The 19546-nt window shown below is 49.6% G+C and overlaps 6 protein-coding genes across 6 annotated transcripts; 3 read left to right on the top strand and 3 right to left on the bottom strand.

Moving 5' to 3' along the window:
- Window positions 1–2: 2 nt before the first annotated feature.
- AUEXF2481DRAFT_39059 (uncharacterized protein) lies at window positions 3–1359 on the top strand. The gene is made up of 4 exons (XM_013489091.1): window positions 3–520; window positions 587–621; window positions 682–756; window positions 856–1359. Exons 1-4 carry the CDS (start codon window positions 86–88, stop codon window positions 1184–1186), a joined length of 876 nt encoding a protein of 291 aa, XP_013344545.1. The 5' UTR covers window positions 3–85; the 3' UTR covers window positions 1187–1359.
- Window positions 1360–1831: 472 nt separating this feature from the next.
- Window positions 1832–3972, bottom strand: AUEXF2481DRAFT_655319 (uncharacterized protein). Its single transcript, XM_013489255.1, has one exon. It carries the CDS (start codon window positions 3720–3722, stop codon window positions 2124–2126), a length of 1599 nt encoding a protein of 532 aa, XP_013344709.1. The 5' UTR covers window positions 3723–3972; the 3' UTR covers window positions 1832–2123.
- A 2891-nt stretch (window positions 3973–6863) lies between these two features.
- AUEXF2481DRAFT_39056 (uncharacterized protein) lies at window positions 6864–7685 on the bottom strand. Its single transcript, XM_013489090.1, has one exon. It carries the CDS (start codon window positions 7616–7618, stop codon window positions 7247–7249), a length of 372 nt encoding a protein of 123 aa, XP_013344544.1. The 5' UTR covers window positions 7619–7685; the 3' UTR covers window positions 6864–7246.
- Window positions 7686–8127: 442 nt separating this feature from the next.
- On the top strand, window positions 8128–11116 carry AUEXF2481DRAFT_28697 (glycoside hydrolase family 31 protein; the record flags this gene model as incomplete). The annotated part of the gene is made up of 3 exons (XM_013489031.1): window positions 8128–8356; window positions 8410–9139; window positions 9196–11116. The coding sequence occupies 3 exons, from the start codon at window positions 8128–8130 to the stop codon at window positions 11114–11116; spliced, it is 2880 nt and encodes a 959-aa protein (XP_013344485.1).
- Window positions 11117–11799: 683 nt separating this feature from the next.
- On the bottom strand, window positions 11800–12591 carry AUEXF2481DRAFT_4237 (uncharacterized protein; the record flags this gene model as incomplete). The annotated part of the gene is made up of 1 exon (XM_013488946.1): window positions 11800–12591. One exon carries the CDS (start codon window positions 12589–12591, stop codon window positions 11800–11802), a length of 792 nt encoding a protein of 263 aa, XP_013344400.1.
- Window positions 12592–15272: 2681 nt separating this feature from the next.
- Window positions 15273–17587, top strand: AUEXF2481DRAFT_28695 (uncharacterized protein; the record flags this gene model as incomplete). The annotated part of the gene is made up of 5 exons (XM_013489030.1): window positions 15273–15688; window positions 15740–15807; window positions 15862–16036; window positions 16087–17164; window positions 17222–17587. The coding sequence occupies 5 exons, from the start codon at window positions 15273–15275 to the stop codon at window positions 17585–17587; spliced, it is 2103 nt and encodes a 700-aa protein (XP_013344484.1).
- Between the last annotated feature and the right edge of the window lie 1959 nt (window positions 17588–19546).

The raw sequence follows: 19546 nt of genomic DNA, 5'->3' as shown, positions 1-19546 counted from the left end.
TGGCGTCTTCATGAGGGCAATTGATCATTAACACTCAGTAAATTTACAATAGCAAAGGAAGTTCCCCATCAGAAACGAAAGCGACATGACAGATCCGACGGTTCCACCCGATCTTGCCTCAATTCTTGCCACGCTCGCACAATTTGCGCCTCAGCAACAAGATCAACAGCAACCTCCACAATCAACAGCCACACCTCCGGCCATCACAGATCCTAGATTACAAAGACGTCAACAAAATCAGATCATCCAATCCTCAAATCAGACTTTCCACAGCCAGACATCATCACAGCTCCAGCACAATGACCATCAATCGTCAAATTCCTACAATCCTCAAGCTGCAATCTTCCAGCCTGTCAAACCACAGGGAAGATCAGCACCACCACCGCCAAGAACATCAACACCTCAGCAGCAGGAACAAACCATCATCGACCCTGCTACTATCACCGAGTGGTCTGCAGGATTGAGATGCGTGACTAAGATTGCCGCGCAGAATCCTGGCTTTGCAGAGAAGATTCGAGGTGTAAGTTACTGCTAAATGTGCTGGTGGATAGCTTTGTCATCAGAAACTGACAGCTGTCGCAAAAAGTTGATCAACGATCAACGAAGAAATGAAATGCAATGGTGAGTCTTGAGAAGTTATTTCTCACGCATGAAAAGTTGAAATTGACATCAAAAAAACAGGTATTCAAGTAGACAAGCACTTAAGCAAATGCAAGCAAAGAGATCAGCAAGTTCAAATGAGTTGCAGAATATCCTGTGCGTTAATTGCTCTCCTCTCTGGCTGTTCACCTATCCTCGCCATCTCTCCGTCGTCACATCAACAAGCCTGTCTTCTTGTCTAATACATCATTTCAGAAAATCCGTCGGCAGCATGACAAGCCCCTCTATACCCCAAACTCCCGAGGAAAAAGCAACGGAACTAGCCCTCTTTGATCAAAAACTCTACAAAGCTCAAGTGGATATGAACGAGTCAATGTCTTTGACGTTGAAGCATCTCGGTGTGCCATTCTTCGGTACTCATGCTGCGTTGATATTACCCGATCATAATAACCTCAAAGACGAAGAGGGAAAAGTCATTGATGTGCAGGGAGAGAGACCTAAGTGGTCGCCAAGAGTTACAGGCAAGGAATTATTGGAGTTGAAGAGGAGGATGGTGGGGTATCTTGAGGATATGTACAAGAGTTGAGAACTGAGGATGAGAAGAAGGGCTGGAGAAGAGGAATGAAAGGTTACCTATGACAGAGATTTGGAGTGCCGGAGATAGATTTCATTACCAAAGAACAAATTACTTTGAAAGAGAACAAGGGGTTAGTGAAAGAAAGCTATACACTAAATTCGGAAAGTATTGCTTCTCTACAGCTGGTGATTTGATTACATGCTGGTCTCGTTTCTTGGGCATTTCCAGTCCACGCTTTGCGAATGTCTCAGGACCATGACACTGTCAGTGTCTAGCAATTCGAAGCATGCTCTATTCTATAGCAGGATTCATGATTTCGCCACGTTCTTATCAGAAGTAATTGTGTCTACCTACGCCTAGGAATTTCACTTGAGTCGGTGTAGCGCACCATCTAGCAGGACTGGTGCATCGTAGCTCCTCTATCCTTGAACTTTCAGGAAAAGAGACGCCTGCCATTATGTCAAACTGATGCGTGCTCGAGATAATATCAATCATTGTGCTCTTAGGTAATCATTGCTAGAACTGTTCTTCCTCGGGCGCTGTTTTTTCCCCTTTTATGCCAGATGACAAAAGAGGAAGAAAAAGGTGACTGTTGTTTCTTGTCGATCTCGTGATTAAGCCACATGTCTGAATAATCAAGCTGCAGGTGCATAGCACACAAAGTCAGTACCTATGAGATGTAGAAGAGGAATGCGTGAATAAGATGATTGATGATATAGTGAGATTGACATCAACACTATGATTCTAATAAACTACATGGAAAAGAATGGAATATTGATACAAAGAAAAGATGAGAAACGTATCAAAGGAAAGTCATAAGTTAGTTTTGGGGACGATTCATTACTCCCGATATAACGGTCAAATGATTCTTGATATTTGGAAAAGAAATTGAACCCGATTTTTCTGCATCGAAACTTGCATCATTCCTCACCACTTTTTTCGGGCTTTAGTTTGCAACGACCCACAGGCCGATGGGGCATGGATTCCAGTCCTGGAAGAAGTCGATTTCTTTATCGCCAGTGGCAGTAAGCTCGTATGAGACGGCCTGGCCAAGTGCACTGCAGTCACCAGTGGTGATGGAGTAAGCATTTCCAGTCTGCACACCCTTCTCACCAAAGTCCTTGGCAACAGCAGGTTGGTTTGCAAAAGTAACCTTCTCATCAACAGCACTCTTCAACTGCTTAAAGTCCACACCACCGTGTCCAGACTCGGAGACAAAGGAAGTCTCGAGTTGAGACTGAGTGGGCAAGGTAAAGACCAACTCGCATTGCTTGCCAGAGTAGGATTGAGGAATGTCAAAGGTGAAGATTGTGCTGTTGCCGTTGCCGATGTAGGCGTTGTATTGGGTGCCGTAGGCGGTGGAGGGGGAGTTGCTGTCGACGGGGATGATGAGGCGGGGCTTGAGGTAGGAGTCTATGCCGGGGAGGTTTCGGGGGCAGTTTCCGGTGCCGGAGGGAGTGGTAGAGGGCTGTTGAGAGGAAGAAGCCTTGGGTACGGTGGCAGGAGGCTGCGAGACGGTAGTGGGCTGGGCAACTGAGGTGGTGACTTGCTCTGTGACAGAGGTGACCTTAGTCTGGGTGACAGGGGGCTGCTGAACAGTGGTAGGTTGTTCAATAGTTGTGGGCTGCTCGATTGTGGTCTTCTGAGTGATCTCCTCAGTGACGGGAGGCAAAGTTTGCGTTTGCGTTTGCGTCTCCTCCTCGGTGCGGACAGCAGTTGTGGTCAGCTCTTCGGTCTTGTAGACGGTGGTGGTCTCCTCCTGTGTCTTGTAGACAGTGGTAGGGACTGTCACTGTCTCGTGGACTGTGCTGTATTGAGTTTGGATCTGGTAGATGGTCGTAGGGACCTGCTTGACCTCAGTCTGGTAAGCAGTGTCGGTGTGCTCTTGAGTCTGAGTCTGGACTTGAGTCTTGTACACAGTGACAGGGACCGTGACATCGTTCTGCTGTGTAACAGTCTTCTCAATAGTAGAGGGCCTGCACTGCTCAGTAGAGACCAAAACTGAGACGGACACAGAGGGAGCAGGTGTCGAGACAGAAACGGATACTGCAGTGGTCGCAGGAGGAGCAGAAGAGGCAGGAGCCGACGAAGGAGCAGCACACTTTCCATCAACACTGCTCAAGCCAACCTTGACACACTTGGGCATGTTGTCAAGAGGCTTGGTGTAGATGTTGTAGTTGCCGTTGTCATCAACAGGGCAAGCGTAGAAGGTAGCATCGCCGTTGAATACAACCTGCCCAGACGCAGCAACAGAGAAGCCTCCGGTGGGAGAGGCACCTTGGTCACATTGGAACTGAGTGGTAGGACCAGTAAGGATACAGCCTCTACCATTCTTGTCGGTGATCTGACCATTGTCGATACAGTAGGTGGCACCAGATTGGTTAGGACCAAAGCGGTTCTGGCCGTCACTGAGCTGACCAAGAGAGCCACCCTGAACACCGTCGCCAGAGACATTAATGCCAAAGCAGCATGATGACTGTCTGGACTGGAGAACGCGGGCAGATGCGACAGACGCAAGAGCCAATGATTGGAGTGTGTACTTCATTTCGGACTTTCGACAATGAAATAGTACTGTGAGCGAAGGTAGAAAGCGAAAGGAAGAAGTAGAAAAGAGTTGAAACTTGCTCTTGTTGTCTCAAGAGTTACCAGGTGGTTGTGGATAGAAAAAGAAGACTGGAGAGGTCGAGCAGCAGCTCTTTATAGAGCACTTTTCGTAGCAAGCATGCATGATCGACATGTATCGTCGATGATCACCAGCGAGTCTTCCAGCAGATGTCATATGCATGCCTCGCACGAGCGTGGAGACGGGACTGGAGAATTGAGTTGGGAATCACAAATCAGATTGTATCCCAGGTCGGTTCGAGTGCAGGAAGTGGAGGCGGCTGACGAAAGGTTTCCTCTTAGGTAAGTAAATGTCAAGTCTCGACATCATGTCGTCCACCTAGGCTGCAGGTGTCTGACTCAAATGGTCTTGCCCAACAATAGAAGGTGACAATTGACACGAGGGAATAAGGTACTCGAGTACAAGCGGATATCACTTCCAAATGCTGCCTTGTCGATTGAGTTTACCCACCATCAGCAAACTTGATTTCAGGAGGATTCGGTTTGTCACTTTCACGTCTCTATCAATACCTCGTAGCGACTCACAGACTCTGATCCTACGCGTGTTGCGCGAGTTTCTTGATGCGAGCAGATACCGCGTGTACGGTTTCAGTGTGTTGATAGGAAATACTGATGCCCACGTTGCACGGATGCCGGCGGCAGGGCCGAAGAGGAACTGGTAAGTCAACATGAAGATCGCGGCGACATCAGACCCAGCAAGACTGCCTGTCGATACGTGCAAGTACGAGTGAGGGTAAGATGACGAAAAGTTGGAGAAAGATGAACGAATGATGTTAAGAAGGTCGAAACCCCTGCCGCCTTCCCGTTGACTTTACTGGGGTATTTGTGGGGTACCTCAGGAACAAGAAGCAAATCAAGCACATCAAGCAAAAAATAGCAACCGGAAGACGGGTGGGAAAGACGACCGAGAAAAAAAGAAGTGCTTTTTGGATAACTTGTGGTTGTTCCTGCAGGACTTTTGCAGTGGTTGGTGAAAGAGCGGAGTTGTCGGCGCCAAGCTCGAGTAAGATCAGCAAGACTCCTTCTCTGTTCGGTCTTCTCCTGACAGCAAGCTCGACCTCCCGCTGTCGCACATCGCTCATCGCCATCACGGCAGGAGCTTTATGTCATGCGGTTGACGCGGCCCGCGGGAATCGTCGCTCCCTCGTTCAAATTGTAGCCTGAGACTCGAGAGCCTTGAGGCCTTGCAAGGTTGTGCGAGGTCGCTTGGGGGGGGGGGGGGGGCAAGCACCAGATGTGGGACTGCTCGGAGCCTTTTTTCCTCACGGATCAACCCAATCCAAGACTATGACAACCTTCAAGATGTGTTACCTTTCCGGAGAATCAGCTCCGTGGATCAGCGATGAGAAGATCAGGTACCCAGTCTTCTGCCTTCGACCGTTCCTTTGTAGCTCTGCAACCTTCGCCAGTCCACGAGACAGTCTCGCTTCCATCTACCATGCTCTGATGCATCGATGGAGTCATTCGACTGGCGCACAGTCGCTAGAGGCTGCCTACTCGAGTAGATGCTCCTCAAGCTTCACAACGTGTCTGACCTCGGACATCATGAGGACAGAAAACTCCACTGGATATGACGCTTGCATGTCCTTGCAAATTCAACACCCCAACGACTCGTGTAGATCCATCCACCTGGGTATAACGCACTCTCTTTGTTCATCGCGCTATTGCGCCAAGCACTGGGTGCTCTCCTCCATGTCCACTACCCAGATAGAGGGCTGTAGAAATGCACAGTCATTTTGCAAACGACCGACACGATTCACGGAGAATTGCTTGTATCATACGAGTCCTTTCCAGGAATCGTGTATAGATCTATCTCCTCATGCCCGACCTGCTCTTCCTCATTCACCACACTACTTCGCCAAACCATTGTGTGCTTGGTCTCTTGTTCTTCATAATGGGTGCGGCGAGGCTGGCGAGATATTATGAGTCCCGCAACGTGTATGCAGATACGACACTGGTGTCCGTGACCTGTTTCGATATATAGCCTTATTTCGTGCCTCGTATAGGGTGTAAAGAGGAACGTGAATGAAAGCAAGAGTGCAAACCGGAGGTGGGGATACTTGTCTTTACTTGTTCGAAGTGGTACCTTGATGGATTGATTTAGTGATTCGTGAGTAGAGCGGTCTTTGAGCTGGCTGTGAAAATGCAGAAGTGCTTTCGGTTTAGGTAGTACAGTCGGGGAGAACGACTTATTCTGTCTGGACAGGTCGCTTCATTGCGCTCCGACTTGGGTTCACAGCCTGTCCACTGAATTCATGCAGTAGACCAGATCTCAGTATGTCCTTGTCACGGAGGTACTCGAGTATCCTCTCAGCTTGACTGACCCCGTCAAAAGACGAGGACCGAGGTATGCACTCACAGCCATCCCCGATCACTTCCCCTCGGTGACTGGCTTAAGCGACTGCATCGCTCTTGACCATCACCAGTGTCTTCTTTCTATCACCCTGGTATGACGAGATGAGCGACGCGAATGCGATTAGGGAGGCATGACGACGGGGCTATTCGAGGCTCGACGTGCTGTGCTCGTAAGGAGACTTTGACGGCCGACCAGACAGCGATCGTACGAGAGGTCGTGTGCGCGATGTTTCTTGGCGCATTGACGCGTACATGTGATAGGAGAGTAAACTCATACTGCTCGGCTTCAAGGTGTTCATTTGAAGATATTCGGGGCTGAGGGAAAACCGATTGTCAATGACACAATATTTCTAGTAAACGAACAGCGAGAGGAAATTGACACGTCATAACTCGGCCAGGGTAATCCGTTCAACAACATTTTCGACAAGTTCTGAATTGCTGGTCGCGATAGCACCACGTATAAGAGGTTCAAAGTGACAAACAAACACCTATGGTACTCCTAATACGACGGAGAGTACTCCATGGGTAATCCGACCTATATTGACTTTGTTGTCGTGACTTAGGGGTAATTTTCTGTTTGTGATATGTAATTCCAAACAGTTCAACAGCTGATCACACACACCCGCACCTGTCCTCCCTGTCTCTGCTCGATGATGCATAAAATGGTCTACGGAAGATATGCTGGTTAGAGCAACATCCGTTTATCATCGTCGAAGGTCATGAATGAACTATGCTTGAATTCTGTACTTGAAGTTCTATGCTTACATTGATCTTGGTGGTCAGAACGCATTCGAGCATCGCGTTTGTGCGTCGCGACTCTCATGCGTTGATTCTGAGCGCACCGTCTGTCTTACACGTCCACCAGTCGATGGAAATACGACCCCAGTCCTGTGTACTACATGAAAGCGCTTTGCCTCGCAAAAAGTGCCGTATGAGGTTCATCAGTGTCGGAGCCGCAATGCCTCGTCGGCATCGTTGACTTGTTCTCACAGGGCGCGCGCGTTGACTGGATGATGCCTCGCGATGGGCAAGTGAAACGCACGACCAGCTCGCTCTTGTCGGATCCTTCGCTAAGGATCAGGCACGCGACCATCATTGCTGCTGTAGGTAGACGGTGGCAGGATGGAGTTCTAAGTCACACCCAGCCACGTGCATGAACGGCATCTTGCCTTGCTCGCTTGGCCGCATCGCTTCATGGATGATATTGACGGAAGCATGCCATACTCTTATAAATATTGCCTTCCCACGTGGCGGCAGCGCGAATTCTGAGACCGCCGGCGATCTGATATCTGGTCCATCCCACGCAAGACCAATTTGCTCAGGGCAACCCGAAGAATCGGGCTTGTATAGGAGACACCCAATACCGTATACCGAACCGAAGGCAGGAAGCTTTTTGGACATCAAAGGTAAACCTCTGCCAAGTGCCCGAGAAGAGGGGTAAACTGATGCTTTCCTCCACTTCATGAGGGGAAGAACTGGGCGAAGATGGAGTGATGCTCATGAAGTTGCGAGATTCTTAGCGAAAAGAGCCTTGGCATGGCAATTCACGCCCGCAATTGTTACGATCACCCGTGCCTCGCATATGCACAGCATCATCGCTCTCAGTTTGCAGGACCGGCTTGACATCTTGGCTCCATTCGATGAACTCAAAATCACTAGATTCGTCCTTGCTTCCAGGGACTTGGCCTACGCAGGTGGAAGGCTCAAGCAGTTCCTCCACATATTTTCGCATGGCACCTTCCCGTTTTGCCATGATGATGTTGCGTTGTAACGGCGACGAAGCTTTTGAGCTATTCCAAACGACATACAGTACCACCTCGGCGTACGTGCCTGTGTCTCCGAAAAAACCGCCGTGTATATGATCGATGTTCTCAATTGGATGGGCTCTGGTGGCTGTGCTACTTACGATCTGCCAGTATAAAGCTGGATCTCCCTCGCGCGAAGCTGGTCGAGACAGATTTCGACTTCCGAAGATGTTGCTCAAGGCCTTCTACGGACTCGCGCTATTGCGCAGCGTCTCTGGCGCCGCTGTGCAGCGAAGACAGACAACTGGTAATATCGATGACTGTCCTGGATACTCAGCAACGAACATTGTCAACACCGCTACTGGCCTCACTGCTAAATTGACCTTGGCTGGAGCGGCGTGTAACGCCTACGGAACGGACATCCAGAACCTTGTTCTTGCTGTGAATTACGACTCGGGTAAGTCTAACGACCACCAATCAACCAATCCATTTTGTTCTGACAGGTTCTAGAAAAGCGACTACATGTCAAGATTGAGGATGAGGGCAAAGTCGCCTACCAGGTGCCAACTAGCGTGTTCCCAACACCAGACAGCAACAATTCGGTGCCATCTAGTGATGCTACCCTTGCTTTCTCGATGGAGCAAAACCCCTTCAGCTTCAAGATCACTCGTAAATCAAACCATGAAGTCCTCTTCGACACTTCGAAATCGCCTATTGTCTTCGAGGACCAGTACCTCCGTCTGCGTACTGCTTTGCCTGAGAACCCTAACATCTTCGGTCTTGGTGAACACTCTGATTCTTTGCGCCTGAACACAACCAACAACACCCGTACGCTGTGGTCAAGAGATGCCTATGGTATCCCTTCAGGCACAAATCTCTACGGTAACCACCCTATCTACTTTGATCACAGAGTGGAGTCAGGTACCCACGGTGTCTTCCTTCTCTCAAGCGCAGGTATGGATATCAAGATCAACAAAACCGAGGCAGACGGTCAATACCTCGAGTACGACACTATGGGAGGTGTCATCGATTTGTATATCCTGGATGGCCCAACTCCCATCGAGGTTGCCCAAGAGTACAGCAGTGTCACCCAAAAGGCCGCTATGATGCCCTACTGGGGCTTCGGCTTTCACCAATGCCGCTATGGATATCGCGATTTCTACGCCATTGCCGAAGTCGTCGCCAACTACAGCGCTTCCGGTATCCCTCTGGAAACTATGTGGACAGATATCGATTACATGTAAGTTGTGAGCGGAGAAATTCGGCAGAGCATTTTCACTGACTTTTTTTCCCTAGGTATGAGCGATACATCATGACGACCGATCCTGATCGTTTCCCTCTCGCTCGTGTTCGTGAATACGTCAATTATCTCCATGAGCACAACCAGCACTATATCGTGATGGTGGATCCCGCTATTGCTTACCAGACAAAGCGTGAGTACGGTCTGCCTTACGAGGCGTTCCTTCGTGCTCGCGATCAGGGCATCCTTCTTCAGAAGAATGGATCTATCTACCAGGGTGTTGTCTGGCCCGGTGTTACCGCATTCCCTGACTGGTTCCACCCTGATACCGCGGCATACTGGAACAGCGAGTTTGCCGAGTTCTTCGACGCCGAGACTGGTGTCGACATCGACGCACTTTGGATCGACATGAACGAAGCTGCCAACTTCAACTACTTCAATGCGAACCCTCAAGACAGTGCGGAGGACCGTGGCTTCCCTCCTACTAGACCTGCAATCAGATCGGCGCCTCGTCCCATCCCTGGCTTCCCTGCAGCATTCCAGCCTAACGCCAGTAGTCCTTACCCTCCTGATGATCTCGCATACGCTCCTCCATGGCTCGCCCCTGCCTCTGATCCTGGAGCAACCAAGCGTTCGGTTGATGCGCACAACAAGCCTACTAAGCGCTCAGTCGGTCTCCAATTCTCGCCTCTAGACAAGCGTCAGTCATCTGCACGTATCGGCTTCCCCAACCGCAACCTTCTTGCACCTCCTTACCAGATTGACAACGAGAATACTGTTGAAGCCTACGGCGGTGTCTCAAACAACACTCTTGATACTGATATCGTCCATTATGATGGTCATGTTGAGCTTGATGTTCACAACCTGTACGGTACTATGATGAGCACTTACTCCAGAAATGCTCTTGAAGCTCGCAGACCTAACAGAAGACCAATGGTCATTACTCGTTCGACTTTCGCTGGTGCTGGTAAGGCAGTTGGCAAGTGGCTCGGTGACAACTTGTCAACCTGGGAGCTGTATCGTCAGTCTATCCAGGGTATGCTCGACTTTGCCGCTATCTACCAGGTACCCATGGTTGGTAGCGATGTCTGCGGCTTTGGTGGAAACACCACTGAGACACTATGTGCTCGTTGGGCATCTCTGGGTGCTTTCAACCCCTTCTACAGAAACCATAACGGTGACAGCTCAATCCCTCAGGAGTTCTATCTCTGGGACACTGTTGCAGAGTCCGCTCGCAAGTCGATTGAGATTCGATACAAGCTTCTCGACTACATCTACACTGCGATGCACAAGCAGAGCGTGGACGGTACCCCGCTCATCAGCCCCATGTTCTTCCAGTATCCCCACGACAAAGCTACCTCTTCTCTCGACCTTCAGTTCTTCTACGGCGACGCGCTGCTGGTCGCGCCTGTCACTGAAGAGAACTCGACCAGTGTGGACGTTTACCTCCCTAACGACCGCTTCTACGACTTCAAGACCTACGAGACAGTCGAGGGAGCTGGGGCAAACAAATCTCTCACAAACGTCGGCTTCACTGATATTCCTCTTTACATTCGTGGCGGATCTATCATTCCTATGCGCAATGCCTCTGGTTACACAACCACTGATCTGCGCAAGCAGCCCTTCAACATTGTCATCGCCCCTGGACGCGATGGAAAGGCAAGTGGGTCGCTGTACCTTGACGATGGCGACAGCATCAAGCAGAATGCCACTTCTGAGATCACCCTCGAGTACGAGAACGGTGTCCTTTCCGTCTCTGGCTGCTTTGACTACCAAGCCGAGGACAACCGTGTCGTTCAGGTCACTCTTCTCGGTCAGAAGAACCACTCTGGCGGGACACCTCAGTGGAAGCAAGATGGTGATGGCCAAGAATGGAGCAAGTGCGGAGATAATGACTGGAGCTACGATAGTTCTACTCATCACCTTCTGGTACAGTTCGATCAGAAGCTGACTGGTCCCTTCGTGGTTTCTGTATGATAAGTCTCATGAGACAAAAACTACAACCTAGTTCGGTAACCCAGTAAATCAGTTACCTTCGTATGCCCCCATGCTAGAGTCAAGTTACGCTAGATAGAAGCACAAATTCAACAAGAACAGAAAACTTTGAGCTGATGTCTCATAATCACTGCCAATTTCGCAATCTTCTTTGTTCGGCTGGAGTGACCTCGACTTGTCTCTTTTCTTCCAAAAAGGCGGAGCACCTGTGTACGAGTATAGCAACAACTAGTTCTTCTTGCAGGTGGAAATGAGGTCGCTTCGACTGTCAGAAGCTACATTCGAATTCTGGAGGTCTGTGTTATAACGGTTGGGTCTAGCGAGTCAAGCGCGCGAGTCCAGCGAAGAAGAGAAGGTCGGATAGAGCTTCGGCTAAACCAAACAGGTGCTCCAATAAACTCGTAATACAGTGATAAACTAGGTACTCAGCAAAGGCAGGATTTGATTCCATACGATGAGACACAGATTGCATAATAAAAGGTTTGGATAAAAGGTTTGCATAAAAGTCTAGGGTAGCAGATTTTTCTACTCAAGCCCCTCCGCGAGTATCCCGAGGCTCACCCAGAGATGTGGCCGCAACTTTGATCCAGGACAAGTCACATTGTGTGCACGATCATCTCACGTCCATCGACAAAAAGGACCATACACTTTTCATCCTTGAACAATCAAGTACATCCATCTGCACGGTTGCTGATGCAGACATCGGCAGCAGCTCTCTTCTTGCTACCAAGAATGCGGTTAGCCTGGGCGCTCCAGTTATCGAAGTCAACAGCACCCAATGCATCAGAGACCATCTGCTGTGCATAATTGTGGTTCCATGACTCGACTCTCGACCAGGAGATACAAGCATTAGAGCCATCAGCGTTATTACACCAGGATCTGGGCGAAGAAGGGAAGTTGGCGTAAGCAGCATTGCCAAGTGCACCGTAGAGAATCTGAACGGCACCTCTGTTGGCCACGTGAGCAGCACTGCGGACCCAGGACCATCTGGAGCGCTTCTCGATATCAACGGAACGCTCTTGAACTGTGCTGTATTGGGCACAGGCGTCGACGCTGGCGGCCATGTCGCCGCTCAACTCGTTGCACTTCCAGTTCAGGTCGGCAGCTTGGTCTGCTGTCATAGTTCCCGCCATGGTGACGTTGAGGAATGCGGTCAGGACGTCGTCGGTTACGCCTGATGAAACAGCAGAGGCGTAGCCCTGGATGGCTTCGATTGCGAGGGCGGGCTCAGGCGAGACGTGGTAGTCAAAGTCGGTTGCAGGTGCACCGAATATGGTGGGAGATACGTTGGACAGGTAGATGAAGGCACCAGGGGTATCCGAAGATGTCTCATATAGAGAAGGAGAGGCTCCCTCTACAGGTAAAGCTGCAGCGACAGGGATCTGGTTGTAGAGGGCGATGCCGATGGCAACACCAGCGACGGAGGCAGCTGCCTGAGCGACTTTCTTGCCAGACATCTTGTTATTGTGTAAAGTGAAGTAGAGAATAGACTTTGGAGCTGGGTTGGTGCAAAAGAACTTGCGCTGTACAAGGGAGATCTTCGAAGGTGAGTGATATCCCTGTGATCGGGGCTTGAAGGCACTTTATATAACCAGACTTTGGTCGTAAGTCTGGCATGTCGACACGTGTGTATAGCTATGGATCAATTGCTGCGGCCGTAATTGCAATGTGTTCAGAGAGGCTTTCGTTAGTATAGACGCCGTGCTGTAGATAGTACGCCAGACACGAGCGACGTTGGAGGATGGAGCGGGGGCAAGGAGGCAGAAAAGATGATTAGAAAGAATGACTTCGACTAGCACCTGCTGCCTGTGCACAGCGTGGAACTCTGTTGCTTGACGGCGCCCCAGAAGTGTGTCCATGAGCTTCTTTCTGTACATATACTGCGACGAACAAGGAGGCAGAGGGAGCATGATGCCAGATAGAATGGAAGCGTGATATACAGCAGAAGTGCCGAGTCTCGTAAAAGATAGGAGTCATGTCCGATTGGGTCGCAACGTTTTCCATATCTCAAGCGGCAGAAGTCTAAAGTCTTGTAGCAGATGAAAGTCATTACCGACGATGTTGCAGGATTTTCGATATATTCTATTGATGTAAGTGGAAGGTGAGGTATGGGGAGCCGGACTCAGATTGGCTAGACAGGATCGAGGGTCCGAATTGAAGCCACGGTTGCACACCCCGTCGTTGGAGCATCAAGCACTGCTAGGTCGCCGGTATTTTGGCCGAGAAGCTTGGTAGATGACAACCGTCGTGGAGCCGACTTGGTACAAGTGCTTGTACTTGACAACATATTGGACCTTGTCCTGTAGCAGTCCAAGATATGGCAAGGGAAGTATCATTCCCTCGAAGACTCGAAGCAAGCCATTTGTTAGTATGAAGCTTTTCGAATTGAGTTTCCAGGATAAGGACAACCACGACGTAGTCAGCAAAAAATCGCTCATGGCTGTTTCAGCGAGAGGTCTGCTGCTCTTCAAGGTCTGCAGAGCCGCCGACACTCAACATCGCTTCCCTTTGCAGCCGGACTTCGGGAGATTATGTCTAGTCCAACTGTTGACTGAGTGCAATTCGTCGCACCATCTCTGCCTTCCAGATCAAGTCAAGCTCCAGATATCGAACCAGAGCGCGAAGGATTTAGCAAGATGACTAGTACAATCCTTTGAGATACCGGTATCCGTTCATCTTCACATGACCTCCTCTTTTGCGAGAAGCCGCCGCTCCACACACTGGGTGCGATATAATGTAGGTTGCCCGTACATGACATCTCCGACTAATTCGAGAGGGAGAGAGAGAGAGTAGACACTCTCCTGGCAGTCGAAAGATCGCGGTCGATCGTTCTAGGAAGAAGAGGAGATGGAGAGAACTATGAGGAGAGGACGGTGTAATACCAGTGGAGTGTGGAGTCCAAAGTTTACTGAAAACGCTTCTGTCGGTCTGCTGGACTGAGCAATTTCGGCCACTTGGCCCAGGTGTACGTTCACAATGCCCCTTGGGTGCGGTGTAGGATGATATGGTCCCTTAGCGAGTCTGGATGTAAGAGACGCGCCGGAATGATTGCTCTTCCAGTCCAAGCATGCATGGCGAGATACTCATGCGAGGATAGCAGAATTTAACTTCTGTAATGCAACGAGCTGCATAACTTGGAACAACCCCACCGTACCCTCGGTAGACTTCGAAGCTCGCCAAGACCCTCATCCGTGACCATAATCTGACTTGCGGGCAGGCTGATGACAGACTGCTGTGCTGCTATGTCTGAGCCTAACAATATCAGTCTAATTGTGCGTGATGCGCACCTATACTTAACAGGCATTTGGTACAATAGACAACAACTATGTCCTGTGTTATAGTGGAACAGCATGGCAGATAGTTTAGGATTCTGGTCATCCGACTTGGAGACATCAGATTTTGCCAGAATCAATGCAAGCGCTTTGACCGACTAAGATATCTGGCCATAATTCATAGCCTCGCCTAGACATACCCCACACGCCACATTTCATCCTCTAATTACTCTGCTTCACCAATCTCCCGCCTTGACTCGCATCGACACGGCCATACCAAGGTCCAAGCAGACATTCCGCCATTCAAGATCCTCATATAATCTGCACTAGTGGTCCGGAGCGTCCGTCTTAACTTCGTATATTGTTCAGCTCAGCTCTGGATTTTCCAATATTGAAGCCTCTTGTCGTCTTGGGGTCTCCATCACACTTCAATGCACCGAGTCGTCTTGCTGAAAGCTTCGTCCCCGAGCATTGCGCCTCATGCGGATTGGTGTAAGTGCCTCAGCCCCAGAAGCCCTCTAGACGCCTCTATACCTACACGAGCCTGTTTTCGGTCAGTGGCCAGCCATGTTCGGCTTGTTTGCTGCATCACCTCTTTCCATCTATGGCTTTGTGTTTGTCATCACTGCTGAAAGAGGCCCGAGTACTATAGAAACTGCGAACTCAGAGGAGATGACCGAGAGAGTACCAAGACATTGGTACACAAAGGTAAGTCAGAGTCTTAGATATAAGAAGGGCCAAACCTCCTTCCATGCAGAATATCATCCGCACTCGATCATCACAGATCAATCGGGTCGATCCTTCTTTCTTTCTTAATTCTCTCAGTCGTTCATTCTCTCCTAACATAGTCACTCCTTCCAAACATCATGCGTTACTCTCTGGCCGTTCCGGCTCTTGCAGCCTTAGCCGCAGCTCTCCCTGCTCCTCAGGAGATCGACCTTGACATGGTCATTGCACAGCCTGATATTTCCTACACCACCACCGCCTCCAGCGTTACTTACGATGCCACTTCTATTGCTGCTCAGGCGACCGAGGACATCACCTCCGTCTCCGTCGACCTCAGCGCTATCGCTACTCAGACTGCCGTCGTAGCCAGAAGAAACGTCGGAAAGAGAGCCGCATGTGCTGCTCAGCCCACTGGAGTTGCTTCCTTCGCTGTCAACACTCCGGATGACACTGCTTCTGCTTTCGCAGTCAACTCTGCTTTTGCTGCCGCTGCCTCCGCCGCTCCTGTTCCCTCTGGCTACTCGAACACCTTCACCAACTTGAATGCTTCCAACAAGTTCGTCTCTTTTAGCGCCAAGGCAGACATCCGAGATTGACAATGCTACAGTGCTTACGGATACATGGGTTACACTACCCTGTCAAGCTATGACACTGAAAAGTGTGCTAGCAAGTGCAGTATGTTAAAACAACTGTTAGAGACACTCGAATATGTACGCTGACCATTTTCAGACGCCATCAATGGTTGCATGTCCTTCAACTTGTACTTCGAACGCGACCCTTCCGTGGAGCCTGCCGCTACTTGTACCGATCCTGCAAGTGTTACCATGATCAAGTGCGTATTTTGGGGAGGTCCGGTATCACAATCCAACACCAACAACTACGGCCAATACCGTAACAAGTTCCAGTAAGTCCTAGTCAGAGATATGCAGAGATCATGACTCTGACTTCATCAAGGGTCGTCATTGCTGGTTCCAACGGATACATGAACAACACCCTCGCTGTGCCTGAAGGCTTCACTTCGGCTCAGTACCTTGGTAACGCTGCTATCAACGCTCCTCTTGACCACGAAGGCTATGACACTTTCATGGGCTCTCGTATCTTCACCGCTGGTCCCTTCAACGCTTCCCTCTGTGCTGCTCATTGCCAAGCTCAAAACGCCTACAACATTGCTCACCCTCCTACCAACGGCTCGCCAGTCAAGATCTGCAATTTTTTTAACACTTACCTGCTTTACCTGAACAAGACTTCCAACAGCCAAGGCCAATACTGCTCTCTCTACACCGAAGCATGGGGATCAAGTTACGCTACCAACAAGGGTCAATACCGCGGAGATGATCACTACATGATCGAGTACTCCTACACATTCACCAACGCTTCGAACTCTGGCTTTGACCCGAAGAAGGGCGACACTAACGGAGCTGTTCACCAAGCTTCCGTCGACATCCAGTATGCCACCCTCCAGCCATTCTGCTCATCAGCCCTTGGATACACCGCTCTTCTTGCCACTGTCACCCCTACCACCATCGAGACTCACGTTATCACAAACACCATTCTACAGACCACCACCACTACTGCCAGTATTAACAAGCGCTCTGCTTTCACCGTCGCCTCTTCGCCTTTGTCGACTCCTGCTGTTTTGACCAAGTACCCTGCCTCCATCGTCTCAAGCGCATGCTCAATGCTCGTCAGCCAGGCTACCAGCACCTCAACCTCTACTGCTCCTGCCGTCACATCTCAAGCTCCTACTCAGACAGCTTACGAGACATCGATGATCACCGTCACTGCCTCTCCCATTCCCAGCGCCTGTGGCAACAAGGGTATCCAGTTCGCGTACTATGGTTCGGGCGTCTACGATGAGGGCGACTGGGTCAACTACGTCGAACCTTCAAAGTACGCAAGCCGTAAGCCTACTTGGGAGAGCACTACCAACAAGGTCGGTGGTATCAGCGTCGATGCTGGGCAAAACATCCAGATCTACGACTCTGGCCACTACCAACGCTCTGAGTACTTCATCTTGAACCACCGCGGTTACGTAAGTCTTTCTGATGCTACTATCCTTCGTTCTACAAATTGCTAACATATATCCAAGATCTTCGCCCAGGTTCCTGGCACATACACCTTCACCATCTCTCAGCCTGATGACATTGTCTTCCTCTACCTCGGACAAACTGCGCTGAGCGGCTGGAACCAGGGCAACGCCGCTGCTGTTGCCGCTTGGGACAATGCGAACTTCGGAAGATACGACACTGCTTCTTACACCCTCAAGGCTGGAGACTACCTTCCATTCCGCATCTTCTTCGGTCAGCAAGGCGGCCCTGTCAAGTTTGCCTTCTCCATCACCGCTCCCGATGGCACTGTCATTCTTGACAGCAACACTGCTGAGTCTGACTTTATCGTTCAGCACTCATGCGATGGCACTACCGCTCCCGCTTTCCCTCCTTTCGGTCAGGAGTAAGCTGCGACCAATTGTGCGCAATACAAGCCAATAGTATTGGCACAACCAACCAAACCAGGACAACTTTGTCATATTCTATTATAAATCATAATTAGTAATCTTTAGTCTTTACATCAGAACTCATAGAATTCACAACACATTTCTTTCTTTTTCTCTAGCATGAACAGTACACTCCAACACCTGATCAGAAACAAAGAGAATCAACTTTATGAATAAAGGACAAGTACATCCACAGCTAAATAACATAGTGAAGAACGTGCTATGGCTGAGCCTGGTACTATCCTGCTTCAATTAACCTCACCACAGTCTCTGAGCGCTCAGCCAAGCATACTTGTAGTTGAAGATCATAACCTTCTTTTCAGGACTGTAAGTATAAGTACCACCAGAAGTAGAGGCACTCATACAGGTCTGCTGGATCCTGTTCGCGAAGTCTGTAACCTGCTCACAGCTAATTTCCGTAGTCTCGTCATCAACCTCACCGCAGATTGCAATGGCGGCGGATTCTTGTGTAACCAGTAGGGCGCATTCTACAACGTGTCACTGTCACGTAGAGAGAGAAGTTGGGAGAAGGTGTTTGACGGCAGCGGTTCTTTGGTCGCACTTCATTATTCCGGCGCTGAGGTCTATATCGGTCATGTAGGCTTCGCACACGGGGCTTCCGGCTCCATATCATACGACGGCTTGCAGCAGTACTAAACGATTAACCTAATCCTCACATCTAATATCACATGGCTCCTTCACGAAGTGAGCCGACCCCCTTTTTTGTTATTATATCTGATTCCACATTTTTCGAGAAACAAACACTAAGCAGCCGAGTATTGCTTATCAATGTTTGATACGAGGCTATGTCATATACCGTCCATCGGCAATTACCATGCTACTCAGATCATATCTGATCGCTCCATAGAGTCAGAGTACATAGCGCATTGCTAGAATCCGAGCAAGAATCTACCGTTCGCATCTTCGCGCGTAGAGGCAAGCTGCGCGATGGAATTGACGTCGCTTTGCAAATCCAAAACCGCCTCGAAGACTGCTAATGTCATGTCTAGGGCTTCATACTCTTATGATAGTTCCCTCATGAATATATTATTATCACTTGCTTGCGGGCGATAGAAATCGGGATAACACAAGCAAATGTCTGCGGTGCTGATTCCGAAACCTAAAAAGGCCTAGACTGATCGAATCGAACATGGATATGCAGACGGCCCGCAGTCCGCCTCCCCTCTGCAATTGTCGTCTGTCTGCTACAAAGAACATTCGGTTTCCTGATTCAAAAAGACTGCACTTTGACACACACAAACATAAGTTAACCTTCCCCAAACACCGATCAATAAACAATCTCTAGTGACTTTCTCTCGATCCAACTTCCATTTAAAGCACAACGACGACTACGCAAACATGAATTCTGCACGCATGGGCACTTCAGTCGTGAACAACACAGGTATGCAAGGTCAAAGGACCGGCAGCGCAGGCAAAGGCCCCGACATGATTTGCAAGAGTGCGTAACAACCAAACCCAATCTCGGAAAATTTCTAGCAATCGACAGGAAGAACTGACAGGAAATTTCTCCAATCCACAGTCCTTGACAAACTCGAGCACAAGTTTGGCGGTCAAAGATTCAACGATCCCGCCAACGATGCCAAAAACCGCGCCACGAACCAGAAACTCGCAAAGCGCATCATGACTATTGCGCCCAAGGTGCTGTAAGCGACTGTTTCTTTCTGGAGATTATTCTTGTATGAGAAAAAGATTGACACCATTCTAGCAAGAAGTTACCCATGGTGGTACCCATGCTGTTAAAGAAGCTGTAGATTGACTGCTACCAGCATTGCCGGTGTCTACTCTTATAGCGATTCAATCCACCCGTTGAATCTTTTGAGAGTCGGTGAGAGGTTGGTAGGGATGGTTGTTGTTTATGGTCAACCGGACGCTACACAGATATCATAATATGAAATAGTA

Source organism: Aureobasidium subglaciale (genome assembly GCF_000721755.1).
Source record: "Aureobasidium subglaciale EXF-2481 unplaced genomic scaffold scaffold_8, whole genome shotgun sequence".
Lineage (NCBI taxonomy): Eukaryota > Fungi > Ascomycota > Dothideomycetes > Dothideales > Saccotheciaceae > Aureobasidium > Aureobasidium subglaciale.
The sequence above is the reverse complement of the archived record's forward strand: the minus strand, read 5'-3'. Positions and strand labels throughout refer to the sequence as shown.